At 31.2% G+C, this 15,011-nt stretch overlaps 2 protein-coding genes across 2 annotated transcripts; one reads left to right on the top strand and one right to left on the bottom strand.

Moving 5' to 3' along the window:
* The first annotated feature begins 2,538 nt into the window (after positions 1-2,538).
* On the top strand, positions 2,539-10,610 carry Cd98hc (CD98 heavy chain). Its single transcript, XM_072888570.1, has 9 exons — positions 2,539-3,022; positions 4,184-4,562; positions 4,689-4,942; positions 5,029-5,154; positions 5,258-5,484; positions 5,554-5,737; positions 5,917-6,143; positions 10,043-10,192; positions 10,318-10,610. The coding sequence occupies exons 1-9, from the start codon at positions 2,807-2,809 to the stop codon at positions 10,391-10,393; spliced, it is 1,839 nt and encodes a 612-aa protein (XP_072744671.1). The 5' UTR covers positions 2,539-2,806; the 3' UTR covers positions 10,394-10,610.
* A 262-nt stretch (positions 10,611-10,872) lies between these two features.
* Positions 10,873-12,731, bottom strand: LOC140663956 (JNK1/MAPK8-associated membrane protein). Its single transcript, XM_072888578.1, has 3 exons — positions 11,908-12,731; positions 11,423-11,592; positions 10,873-11,309 (listed from the first exon to the last, which is right to left on the bottom strand). Exons 1-3 carry the CDS (start codon positions 12,351-12,353, stop codon positions 11,017-11,019), a joined length of 909 nt encoding a protein of 302 aa, XP_072744679.1. The 5' UTR covers positions 12,354-12,731; the 3' UTR covers positions 10,873-11,016.
* Positions 12,732-15,011: the final 2,280 nt, after the last annotated feature.

Raw genomic sequence — 15,011 nt, 5'->3', positions numbered from 1 at the left:
TTATTATACATATACCACAGACTTCTATATAATATACTAGACTGCGAACCTCTTATATATTTAGCCTTATGACGCGTACCCTAAAAATATTGAAACACCGCGCATACGCGAAATAGAGGACCGAAGAATTTTGTTTACATTTTGCGTTGCCATGGCTTCGAAGTCACAAGAGATTAAGTTGTAAATTTCCTTAATCTTTTTAACAAAAATGTCAAGGTGTGTAGTAGAAAAGTATGAAAGCAGGAAAGGTTTTTTTTATAAAACATAAAATAGTTAATAAACATTATTTTTGTTTTGATTTTATAAATAAAATATTCTCGTTTTAAATATTTAATTTGTTTTTTGTTTTCATAATCTATTTTAAATTTTGTATATCTTATTTCTATATATTTTTACTGAGAAGAAAGTAAAATAAATATGTTAAAATTTTTATATTTCTAAGAATTTAACTTTTTATATAATTTGTATTACGATTATTTATACATTAAGAATTAATTTTATATTATTGAGTTGGTTTAATTTTATTTTATTGATATAATTGCAATTCTATAAAAATATTTCAATTCTTGTTTCAATTTATCTCGCAATTATTTAGTTTTAATATTATAAGATTATTTTATAATCTAAAACTGTTTAAGTCCTAGCAGACAGCCTTTGGTTCTCTATTTCACGCATGCGCTCTAAAAAATGGGTACGTCTGATAAGCAGCCGTTTGCAGTCTAGTATATTATATAGAAGTCTGTGCCATATACGCGCACATAAGTATATACAGGGTGAGGAAAAAGTATGAAAGCCCTGAAAAATCTCGAAAAATATAAATTTTAGGTCCGATTCAAATCTTGGTAGAAAAGCAGAAAGCAGAAAAGGAAAACTTTTCCGTTATTGTACTACTTACTACCAGCACGAATTTCTAATTGGCCAAAAAATTGTATGGTTTCGAAAGGGATATAAGATATGGTCATTGATTTGATCTTGAACAGTCACTTGAAGGTCACGTGAAGGTTACTTTTAATTTCTTAAATGGAACATCCTATTTTTAATTGTATATTTTTGTAGGTTACCTCGAGAACTTTCCATAACACTATAATAAAACTTTTTTTGGTTAAAAATTTCTTGACATATTTTAAAGTTTGTCATGATACTTTTTATTATAAATTATAAAATAAATGAAAAAAATGAATAGAACATTTTGCCTTAGATAATCGGATCTTTTCTTATTGATCTTGCCTTAGAGTCTTTTTCTGTAAAACTTATATTTTTCTAAATTTTTCAGGATTTTTATTTATACTTTTTTCTCATATCATTTTTTTTGTATATTCTTGCCAGAAAAAGAGAGACAGAGAGAGAGAGAGAGAGAGAGAGAGAGAGAGAGAGAGAGAGAGATAAAAATGAGTATTCCAAAATTGTTGAGATTACTAATAAATCTAAATTAATGTCAAAATTTTGTTAAATGACAGATCAAATATCGCTGATGAAAAGGATGAATCACTTATTGAAAATAAGATATACCATTTCCGACATTTTAAAAATTTCAGTTTGCCATATTGAATTCATTTTGAGTTTTGAAGTTTCTAATGAATTCTAATATCATATTTGGATTCATCCTTTGACTATATCTAAAAAACTAAAATCATTACCAATTAACCCTTAACAGTCACACTGGGTAAAATACACCCCAGCGTTTTTTTGACTTCGAAAACGATCCAATAAACCAATGGAAATACATATATTTTTACATATGTTAAATTATTTTTTGCAAATCAAACCTATACAGTCTTTTTAAAGAAGGCTTAAACTACAACAGGATATTTTTTTTTTTTTTTAAGGTCACCTACAATTTTTTATACACGTGCAAACACGCTGGGGTGTATTTCACCCAGTGTGACCGGTACGGGATTCTCGAGAAGTGTGACTGACAAGGGTTAAATGTAAGAAACTTTTTTACACAGATGGTGGCATATGTACAAACGGGTTATTAATTAATATATTATTTAATTAATATATTTATTTAAAATTAAAATAAAATTTTTTATTATTTTTGGATCATTATCACCTATCAATATACCTATTTCGCAGCTTATTGTTTAAGCTTTTATCGAAATATACAGGGTATTTGACAACAGGTGGGACAAAATTTAAGGAGTGTGATTCTACATGATAAAATAAGACAAAAATCAAGAATAAACAAATTGTTATGGAGACTTCGTTTTTTAGTTATAAATATTTGAAAGTTTGTGTAAAAGATATTTAAAACTCGGCAATTCGCTGCATACTTTTGCGTCACAGAATATATTTTGAGAGCGATTCAGTCGATGTAGCCTACGCACATCAAAAATTTTGCGGATTACCATGCTTTGGGCACCTTTCACGCAAATTTTCAAATATTTATAACTAAAAAACGAAGCCTTCATAACAATTTTGTTATTCTTGATTTTTGTCTTATTTTATCATGTAAAATCACCCCTTCAATTTTGTCCCACCTATTGTCGAACACCCTGTATATCTTGTCCACCTATCGACAGTGCACGGATTACCGCACTATTCCGCACTCGTCTCGAAGTTCTCGGTTACCGGAGTGGCTGCCAGCTGTCGAGTTGTCATTGTTCATTGTTCGCGTGTTATCGCATTTGCCGCGTTTACAAAAGATCTAGCCTAGCGCAACAAATATATATCTACATACATACATACATACATACATACATATATACATATATACATATATACATATATATGTGCATAAGCTCTTTTCTCAAGTGAGTGACAAGAAGAGAAGAGATAAACGCATCCTTGATCTATTCGTGCGACTATGGAGAGTGGGAGAGATAGCAGTGAGGTGAACGGCGATGTAAAAGAAACGCCGACCTCAGTCGTTACCACGTCCAAGTCCAAGGAGGTAGTATCTCACGACGAGCACGTCGATATGGGCAAACAAAACGGCGAGGATTTGGACGAGGGTGCCCACGAGCGGATGCTCCAGGAGGACGATAGCACCGCCAAAATCACCGAGAAGGATAACATCGAGGTAAATTCGAGGACTCTTCACATCTAAAACCTTTCACAATTATATAACAATTTAATCTTTCAAAGTTCGCATATAGGTCATTTTGACACAATATGGATATTAACAATGGAATATCTCGAAAGCCTTAATAAAAAATATATATGTTTAAAATTTATTTTTTAATCCTTGTACATGATATTTTTTTTCTCCAGATGTCGAGGAATATATATAAATTTTTGTAGATTTCTTTCTGAAGCACTTCGTGAGATATGACAGTTAAAAACTGCGACGAAAATATTTTGATAACATTTATATGACCAGAGACCAAAGTTGGTTTAAATATCTCTTTACTCGTTATATTTCGTTATAAATATGACAAAAATCAGGCATATAAATCGATAAAGCAATTGGATGCGTTTTCTGATTGGTCTTCACATATGAAATGTTCTCGAGAGATAATATTTCTCTGATTATTCATGAATTAGATAAGATTTATTTCTAAAATTGTGTGAGAAATACTTATATGTGTGTGTATCTCATTGTTTATCTTACAATTAATGTTTAATAGGCTTGTAATGTCTTATTATAATGGATACGCGTATTCTCGCCATTGTAATCGATTGCTCCCGCGGTTATTCTCACAAATCTGTTCTCGTTTGACATTTGCAAGATTCAATTATACGATATATATATATATTTTTTTTACACATGTCAAGAAAATGCACTGTGTTTCAGAAAGCTATAAATAACAAAAAGAAAATAACAAGCTAATTAAACTTTAAAAAGTATGTAAATTTCCAAAGAAGTTGCATCATGCAAGGAAATTTTAAATTTACTTTAAATATATTTTTATTCTAATATACTCGATGACTTCTCAATATGTGAAACTCACTTGCAATGTATATTTAAATATTCAATTTTATCAATTTTAATTAATAACTTAATAAGATAATAATCACAAATTAATTTGATTTTATATCTGCATGATCATACAATATGACATTTAAAAAAAATATTGAGATTAAAGAATATAATAATACATGTAAAAAAAATATTGAGATTAAAGAATATAAATCATTTTTATACAAGTATTTACAGCAATAATATGTATTTAATTAATATAGATGTTTGGAAAGAAGTTCTTTTATTCTCTACATTACTCTCTGTGGTTTCTTCAAATAGGTGAAATTTATCTCTGAAAATGGCGACGTTAAGATCGATATTGAACCGAAAAAAGATGCGCTGGCAGGAATGAACAAGGAAGAGCTGATGAAGTTTGCCAACGATCCATTCTGGGTAAAACTGAGATGGGCCTTATTTATCCTTTTTTGGCTGTTGTGGGCAGGCATGTTGGCTGGTGCTATAGCTATTATTGCGATGGCACCAAAATGTTCAGCACCTGAGCCGAAAAAATTCTGGGAAGAAAGCCCAATTATTCAGTTGGATATCTCAGATTCTCTTAACAACGACTTGAAAGGACTGGAATCTGTATTAAATGATTTGAAAGATCAACACATCAAGGCTATCTCTCTCTCATCAATAGTGAAGGAAAGTGCAGATGGTACGTAAAAATTTTTTCAAGAAATACATAGAATATTTGTTTGCTTTGTATAAAATATTCTTATATCTTATAAATACATATGTATTCTAAAATATATGTATTAATAAAAAAATCTTTACATTACAGGAGCAACTGAAGATTTCAGAGCCATTAAATCGAAATTAGGAAACATTAGCGACTTAGAAAGTCTTATCAAAGTTGCAACAGAAAATGATCAACAAGTCTTTTTGGAGTTGGATCCCAACCATTCTTCTATAGAACATCCATGGTTCAAACGATCTGTAGATAGGCAGGATCCCTTTACATCCTATTATGTATGGGCTGATGGAATAACTGATATTAATGGTGGAAAAGAAACAAAAAGTCCTCCAAATAATTGGGTTAGTCAAGTCTCCATAACATTATGTATGACAGCTGGAAAAATAAATTTGCATTTAATACGTATCTAAGTAAATATACTTTACAGTTGAGCATATATGGTGAATCTGCATGGGAATGGAATGAACAAAGAGGGCAATATTATCTTCATCAATTCAATAAGTCACAGCCTGACTTGAATTACAACAATCCAGAAGTTGTGAAAGAATTTGGAGTAAGTTTATTGCTCTTTATTTTTAACTGGTACATTTAACCTTTTTATACATATTTATGTATTATATATTTTATATATATTTAACCTTTTTATATTATTTAAGGATATCTTAATTCATTGGCTGAAATTAGGAATTAGTGGTTTTCGCTTAGCGAATACATCGTTTTTAACAGAAGATCTACAACTTCGTGATGAGTCCAGAAGCCTTCTTCCTGTAGAAATAAATAATTATCAATCCTTGATGCACGTTTATACGCGCGATCGTCCGGAAAACGCTGCGATATTAACAAAATGGCAAGAAATAGTCCGTAATGAGACTGATGGTAAAGGGTACGTTTGTTTTTACATTGTTAATCTGTGATTACATCTCGTTTAAATATTAATATATTTGTACGGTAGATTATTTGCGTTGCAAGACGATATTAGTGCAGACATCTTACAAGTTTACAATGAGAAAAAAACAGTAATTGACTTACCGCAAAGTTCACATTTCCTTATCACTGCCAATGCGAGCATCAATGCGACTGTATTGTATAAAAGTATATCGCAGTGGCTCAAAATTGCCCCATGGCCTGCATGGAATGTAAGTATCCTTGGCAAAATTAGTTTTTATTATGTAATTTGTATTATTTTTTTTATATTTAAAATTAGTTTTTTATTACTGTTCGTTGAAATACTGTAAAACCATTTTTCTCTTTACTTTTTATATTAGAATCTATAGTAATTATTAAATAAAGTCATAGTTTTGTTGTTCAATTGTAGCTCAATGATAAACAACATTCTTTGAGGCAACTTATGCCTGGCAATGTTTCTGATAGCTTTGTATTGATGACAATGCTGTTACCGGGCACGCCAATTCTTCGATTAAATGACATCATTTCCGCGAAAAATGCATTTGCAACCTTATCAAGTGCTCGAAAGGGTTTGACATTCCTTCACGGGAGTACAACGTTTAGAGTAATAAACGAAACTGTCTTCGTATACGCGAGGTGAGTTTACCCATGCAATATTTATGCGTAATAATCATTAATTTTTAATGTACAATTTAACAAAAGTAAAATTATTTAATATTTATATTTGAACTATTTTTAAAAAATATAGAGCGACTAGTCATGAAATTACTAAAATATGTATTATTGACTTGTGCTAATCAGTAGATTTAAAAATTAATCTTTTAAACACTCGTGCGCGTTATTTATTTTTCTATTTAAATAGCTCTAATTTATACACAAGAAAGATTAAGAATAAATGCATGCTATAGTACATGAATGAAATCAGATTTAATTGGATAATTGAATAGACTATCAGGTGCGCACGCGCACGCACCCACGCGCGCGCACACACACGCACACAAACACACACACACACACACACAAAACACGCACTCTTGTGCACAACTGAATTGACATTGCATATCTTGGCCCATATTCTCTCACGGTACTTTCGGCACATCTAGTGTATTACATCTCATGTTTATATATATATACTAGACATTTTAAGTGCGCGCAACGCGCGTGCTATTTATTTTATGTATGTTTATATTATGTTGTATGAGTATATATATATTGTGTATTATGTTAAAGTTAAGCGTTAAAGTTTTTTGTCTGCAATGCTAGTTGATTGTGGAATATTTAATTTTAATATTTACAGTTAGTTTTAAGAAAGCATCTTTCTTTCTTTTTCTTCCTTTCTCTCTCTTTCTCTTTCTTTATTTAATATTATATCTCTTTTCCTTCTTTCTTCCATCTCTTATTCTTTTTTCTATTAATTACACAAATATAAATTACATAATTAATATGTATGTAATATCATGCGAAACGTTTACACATAGACTCATCATATACAATATATACATATATAATATATGTAACTTTTTTTGTCTTTCTTTTTCTCTTCTTCGTTTTTTTTATCTTTTTTTTTAACTTTTTTGTAATTTAATTATTTACAAGTTATCACACAAACTGTCAAAATTTGACAACTGCAGACGATACGCGCGAAGCAAGTCGCAATAACGCACTTGACAATGAGACATCGAGACAACCAATCAGCATCGCAGAAAAGCGATGATAATGTCTATATATGTATATATATATATATATATATATACAAGGTGTCTTGAAATGACCGATAAATATTCTAATGGCAGGTTCTTTAGAACATTTTAAAACGAAAAGTTTAATACAAAAATGTCAAGGCTATAATAGTTTTCAAATTAGAAAGATTTAAAGATTAGGAATGACAGGACTAGAATGGCGAGAAGGACGGCCCTAAGGACGATCGCTAAGCGCGCGCGGCGTAAATAGGCGCCATTGCCTCGCGGTTACCAGCGGCATAGACGAGAAACGTTGATAAGAACAATAGATTAGCGATTATTATTTAGCGACCGGCCTAGCGGTGGGCCGTCCTTCTCGCCATCTTTTTTGCGGCGGGCTGATACTCGCGCCGGATTTGCCGATCTTTGTAAATTAATTTCTCAATAATTATTCTGAAAATCGTAAAATGGTACAGGACTTTTCTATTCCATTTAACCCGCTCTATCCGCTCACGAGCGTTGGCTCGTTAGTTATGAGACACCCTGTATATATATATCCCTTTCTCTAAAAAAGGCACGTTGATGACATTGTCGCTTTTCCGCGATGTTGATTGGTTGATTGGTCTCGATGTCTCGTTGTCAAGTGCGTTATTGCGTCTTGCTTCGCGAGTGTCGTCTGCTGCTGTCAAATTTTGACAGTTTGTGTGACAACTTGTAAAAATTAAATTAAAGAAAAAAAGCGGAAAAGCGATGACAATGTCAATAACATACCTTTTTTTTAGAAAGGGATATATATACAGGGAGGCCCAAAAGTTTGGAAACGGTCGAATATCTCGAAAATAAAGCATTTTAGAGAAAAATGTTTCAAATAAATGTGTATGGTTTCGAAAGGTAAGATGATACCATTGGTTTGACCTTGGATAGTCGTTTGAGAGTTATATGAAGGTCACCTTGAATTACTTAAATGAGATACCTTATATATTTTTACATATTCTTGTAGCTTACGTCGAGAACTTTCCGAAAACACTATAATAAAACTTCTTTTGATTAAGTACTTTTCGAGTTATAAGGCTTAAAAGTTCCAATATTTTGACATAAAATACGAAATATCTCGTAAAATATTAATTTTTCGATTATCTTACCCTAATGCTTTTATGCACAGAATAATGAGATGAATCAATTGGTGTAAAGAAAACACATAGTTATCTTTAAGAAAAAATCTGAATTTGCAACTAGCAGTTACACATTTTTACATAATTATGTGTTTTAATTACGCCAATTGATTTGTCTCATTATTCTGTGCATGAAAGTATTAGGGTAAGATAATCGAGAAATTAATATTTTACGAGATATCTTGTATTTTATGTCAAAATACTGCAACTTTGAAGCCTTATAACTCGAAAAGTATTTAATGAAAAAATATTTTATTATAGTGTTTTAGAAAGTTCTCGAGATAAGTTACAAGAATATGTAATAAAAAATAGTAGGTTCCATTTAAGAAATTAAAGATGACCTTTACGTGACCTTCAAACGACTATCCAAGGTCAAACCAATGGTACCATCTTATGTCTCCCTGGAAACCATACAACTTATGTCTGAAACATTTTTGTCTTAAACTTATGGTTTTGAGATATTACAGTGCGTAGATTAAAATGGCCTACCCTGTATATATAAACTCCTTACAACAAATAAAGGAACACCTAAATTTTCTTGAAAAATAGGCAAAATTCAATCAACTGCAACTTCGTTAAAAATGAACGAAATTTAAATAAAAAACAAATGTTTTAAATGTTGAAATCTCTACTTTCGAAAGATTACCGTTATTTTTACATTTCGAAATCGAATGAGCTATAGTTCATTCGATAGGGAGGATCGAGGGTATAAAAAGCCTAAAAGGGTTTGAGTGCATGGGCCTTAGTTTCTGCGAAATTTACATGTAAAGTTGAGAACTAAGACCCATACACTCAAATCCTCTTAGGCTTTTTATACCCTCGACCCCCCCCCCCCTATAGCTCATTCAATTTCGTATTTCGCAGTTCAAAGCATCTCTTGTCAGTAAGAAACAATCGTAGATAAATTTAAAAAAAAGATTTTGTAGGGAAAACTTCAAGCTTTCACAGTAAAAAGGTTAAAATTGTCGCAGAATTTTTTTAGAGACGTGACATGCTGACAAAGTGAGAAAAAAATTTTGCATTTGATCCAGCTCGTAATTCTCTGCATGTAAAAATTATCAAACTCACAGAAATATAAAAATAACGGTAATCTTTCGAAAGTAGAGATTTCAACATTTCAAATGCTTTTTTTAAATTTATATTTTGTTCCTTTTTAACGAAGTTACAGTTGATTGAATTTTGCCTATTTTTCAAAAAAATTTAGATGTTCCTTTAATTATTGTGAGGAGTTTATATACACACGGTTTCAAATCAGATGAATACAATTTTTGTGAGCATTTTTTTAACTAAATGTAGAACTAAATATACCTGAAAATGTATAACTAAAAATAAATAACTACAATATTTTGCATGTATAATATGACATAACAGACTAACCAAAAATTAATTTATCTTGTTCCATGCTTTCTTGTATATAATACAGAAGTTGGTAAGTGTGCATATACCATTAACATACTACAATTAATGCTTTGCATTGTAAGAATATAACTGCATATAAGAGAAAATACATAATATGGTAGATTAATTAATAATGCGCGCACGCACGCGCACACATACACACACACACAGTCCCATGTAATAAATTCTTATCTCATATCTTATATATACATATATGCTTTATAAAGTGTTGCTATAATACACTGTTGAATAAAGCACACAATCTTGAATAAATTTCTTTTTGTAGGCTAAGAAGCGGCAATCCGGGATATCTGGTGGTGTACCAGACAGGAGATGAGTCGACAATTATAGATCTATCTGAAATACCACGAGTATCGGAAGAGATCAATGTAGTCGCATATAGTCCAAACTACATTCGACAGACAGAAGTCGTGAGGTAAGAATCTTCGCGAATCTCTCGGTAAAATTTCATATATGCTTTATATCCATATATGTAGACATATTATATTCCACATGTATTTAACGATTTTATCTAATATTGAAACTTTACCACTTTTGTAGGACAAAGTTATTTTCAAATAAAGTGCCCATCTCGCCCAAGAGCACATTGATTTTAACATTTGTGCCAAAGGAGTAATTAATAAGAATATTTTATTCGCAAGAACGATCGGCTATATACGATAGCGTTTTTGCTTCATGACTTTTAAAAATGATTTGTATTAAGATTAAAAACTGGGATTACATCAGAAAAAGAATGTAACATGAAGTATATAATTTATGTGTGCAACCTATTATAAAAAGAAAAATCTTAATGTACTGCTTTGTTTGATGAAATAAATGAATATATAGCAAAATCAAATATAAAGAATTGTTAACTATCTGATTAAATTCTTCGTTAAATGCCCTTGATGAATTCTTACTCATGCTATCAATATTACCAAATATCTATTAAAGAAATAATGAACAAAAAGTGGGCATTAATTATTAATTTTAAATAATTTTTATTTTAGATAAATTATATATTTTACATGTAAAATTTTTGTTTATAAATTATTAACGTTTTTCTATTATTGATATTCATTCTTGACTTTTATACTAAATTAATCTGGACTTGACTTCATAATTATTAAGAGAAAATCTCTTTATTAAAAAAAAAGAATTTTACACACATAAAATCTTGTTGCATGATAAATAGCTCAAATACGTTAACCATCGATATGCGCGATTTAGTATATACAAAAGACCACTTGGAAAAGGAGCTTATTCGATGTGCAGCTTGTGTGGATCAGTAAATCTTGCTGTTATGATGTAAAACAAGGCTGGTAGCACAACTAGGACTAACATTCCAGGATGGATGCTGATTCCACGAAGAGTCGCAACCGCTATCACGCCGTAACCATGTAATAACCAGTGGCCCAAGATGACTATTACATTCTTTATATTTGAGATAGAGCTCAGTAGCAACGACTTTATCGTCTGATTCAATTTAAATGCAAAATGTGCCGCATTTGACAAAACTGACAGAATGATAGTAATATAGGGAAAAGAGTAATCTATAAGAGAAAAATATATATAACAAATAAGTAATGATTCTCTATCAGTATACATGTACAAAGTTATAATTAATTTAAAGTAAATTTATAATTAAAATAATTGGTATACATACAAATTAGACCTCCACCCACAGCATGAAGCAGTGCAAGAATTGGATAGAAATACAATGCAGCATAAATAGAGAGTTTGCCCTGTTTTGGTAAAAATTTCTTGGCTATTATTGGCCTTATTAATAACATAAGGGCTATTCCTATAGCATAGAAGACAAAAACCATAGTATATCTGAAATAAAACAATGCATATTAGAAATATATAACAAAATGTTCCAAAAAAAAATATTACTAATAACAAAATAGTTGACAAAGAAAAATTTTTAATCATTTTTTCTACAAAATTTTTTTTCAAATATCAATTTTTCTAAAAATATTAAAGAATATATATATATATATATATATTATATATATATATATATATTATATATATATTACTGTTAAATGTTACAATTTTGTTGATTTTTAAACATTGACATTTGTAGTAATATTAAAAATATTGCAATCTTTAGAAGCTTAATAGAAACATTATCCTGACTAAACTAACAAGGGATAAACTGCTTCCTGTGTACAATGCAGTGTAGCTTCATAATTCGGACTGGGATTATGTAATAGCGTGTACCAGTCTGACAGTTTTTTCGCCCTGCATGACTTGACATTGAATGTTCCAATGGGATGGGTCAACTGTAGCACTATCACAGATGAAAGTACCACCTCGAGTAGGGCTGATAGATGTAAAGCGATCACTTCCTTGGGTATGTTCCGACGCATGGACACCATATCAATGCAGAACCAGTGCAACACCAGAGCTAAGAGGGCCATGAACCCCAGGTATAGCCAGTCGTAGAACATTGGCGTGTCATCGCAGAGCACGCACGCTGACGAGGTGTTAGCCCGAAATCCGCGAGGACAGGCTCCACACTCGCTCCAGTTGCCATCTGGCAACAGTTCTCTACCACAGTACAGTCCGGGACATCGTGTAAGGGTGTTCATAATATATAACCTATGTTTTTCTAGGTTAGAAGAGGGTTAAACCCACAGTAAAAACAACCTACATGACGTGATGCTCGACATCTGAACCTTTCAGTTTTCTTTTTTTTTTTCTTTTTTCTTTTTTTTTAAGATATCGTTCTTGTCAAACTATACTGTTACATTTTCCCTCCTTTCCTTTTTCTCTCGACTTGTCAGTTGCATAGACTTCTATGGTTGCGTTCGAGGAGAGACACTATTTAGCGCTATTAAATGTGTTCTGTCCTTATTCAACTTTGAGTAAATAACAAAGATAGAATGATGCTCTTCGCACTAATAGTGTCTCCTCGAACACGGCCTATAACTAGAAGTCTGTGGTCAGATGTCAACACAGACTTCTATATATTCTATATATTAGGGTGCGTTCCTTATGGCCGCTTACACACTTAAAGCGCTTATAAGCATTGCTTACGCTGTTCCATTTGGAGTTATAAACGCATTAATGACGTCACTGTGACGTCATAACTCGTACTCACAAATGCTTATTTCATCGAGGTAGGGCAGCAAAAGCGTGAGCACTTACAGCGCGTGAGCGTTCATATGGAACGCACCTGTGGTATCGCATGATGAATAGAAAAATGAATTTAAATTGTAATGTGATTAATATATGATTAATATATAATTAATAATTGAAATGTGATTTAAATTGTACATCGGTATATGATGGTAAAATCTTTTCTACGTAATTCTTTAGGCGTAATATTGCAGTTTTCTCGCGACACTTATTAAAAATTAAAAGAATATTTTCTACTTCTGTATTAAGTTTTAAAGAATCTTCATCATCAAACAATATTTCGAACATTATTACAATTAGTGAACACAAAAGAACAGTCTGTTTTTCCGCCATTTTGACATGCTCACGATGCTCATGCACCCAAAAGGAACTACTTTCCGTTTGCAATTTTAAGCGTTTAAGCAGCAAACTGAACGATTGAAGATAGCGCTTACAAACGTGAGCGCTTACAGAGCGTTCATATGGAACACACCCTTAGAGACCCTCTAATATGAGTCTCGTTATATGATATCCACTTTTGATTGGTCCTCTATATCTGGACAATTCCCGCTCATATTTGAATCATATTAATCTTAGCATAACTTATTAGCATAAACATTATATTTTAGTAACATAAATAAAAAATAAACGTTTTAGAATTAAATATTATAATCTTTTTGTGTTAAACATAATATATATAATATATATAATAAAAATAATATATATAATAAAAACTGTTTATATTTAATTTTTAGTAAATAAATAAAATCCTTAATTAAATTTAATCCTTATTAATTGCATAAAAATTAACAAAATAAAATAAAAATCAAAAAATAAACACATAAAACATGAAATAATAAATTGCTTTATTTTTATGAGAAAACAAACTGTTATCACAAGTATTATAAAAACCTAAAATATATAATATTTGTGTATCTAATGAAAAAACATAAACTACTATTACAAACATTAGCGGTCAGCGCGTTAAAAGAGGTTAGGATTAGGTTAGGTAAGACAGAGAAGGATAGTGAATCATAGATTTCGGAAGATAGAGATGGAGCGTGAGTTCGCGAAGGTGAAGCCTTTTCGGGGAGAGCGACGAGGTAAACTGTGAGCACTTTCTATTGGATGGAATGATGCGCGTGCATAATGGCGTTTAATACGAAATAGAACTCCTGTCCACCGGACGTGGAAATGCTGGCCGCGCGACAAAAGAGAACGCGGTAGTCAATTAATTTATTATAACTGATGAATTTATTGGCTATCGCGTTATTTTTTGCCGCGCGGCAAGTATTTCCGCGTCCATTGGGCAGGAGCCCAATCATATTCTAATATCTCTTTTGCTAGTATTACACAGCTATATATGTTTAATAAAAACAGTCATCAAATTTATTATATTTTACGTTAAAATGTCCTTTTATTAGTAATAAATAATACCATGATAAAAGGGTCACTAGTAATAATAATTATTTTAAATTTTATTGCAAACTTTTATTCAAATTCAAATAATTACAATCGATATATTCTTAATGGAGACTTTATACATATACACTTTATTATAAAAGATAGTATAAATATTATTACAAGCTTGTTTATACTTATTGGCAAAGTACGTACCCACATAGCAAAAGTTAATCCGAGGTATGTCCGTCGGATGTATTTCTAGGGATTTTCAGATATCCAAAGTTCATCCGTGTAAAACCCGAGGATGTATTTGGGATATACTGAGGATACCAAAATGTTCGTTCATTAGATATCTGTATGAAATCCAAAAGTGGATATCCTTAGGATATTCTTATATAATAGATAATTATCCTAAGGATATCCTTAGGATAATTAATAATAAAATTCGATCTCAACAATGTCCACTGGATGTTTCTAAATGCCTTTTTGCTATCCTATAGGTTAATCAATATGCACTAATAGTGAATTTGATTGGATACATTAGTGCGCACTGTGCACATAAAGGTACCCAGACAGCACAGTCGACTAAAATTATTACTAAAACTGGGTATATTTTTGTCAAAGACATCTTTTAGTCAAAGCGTTTAGTCAACGGAAAATTGAGTTAAAGCTGTCTTATGACCCGAATTCAGTCGTTTATAAGCCTATCCATATGTTGACTAAAA

This window comes from Anoplolepis gracilipes, chromosome 3 (genome assembly GCF_047496725.1).
Source record: "Anoplolepis gracilipes chromosome 3, ASM4749672v1, whole genome shotgun sequence".
Taxonomy (NCBI): domain Eukaryota; kingdom Metazoa; phylum Arthropoda; class Insecta; order Hymenoptera; family Formicidae; genus Anoplolepis; species Anoplolepis gracilipes.
The sequence above is the reverse complement of the archived record's forward strand: the minus strand, read 5'-3'. Positions and strand labels throughout refer to the sequence as shown.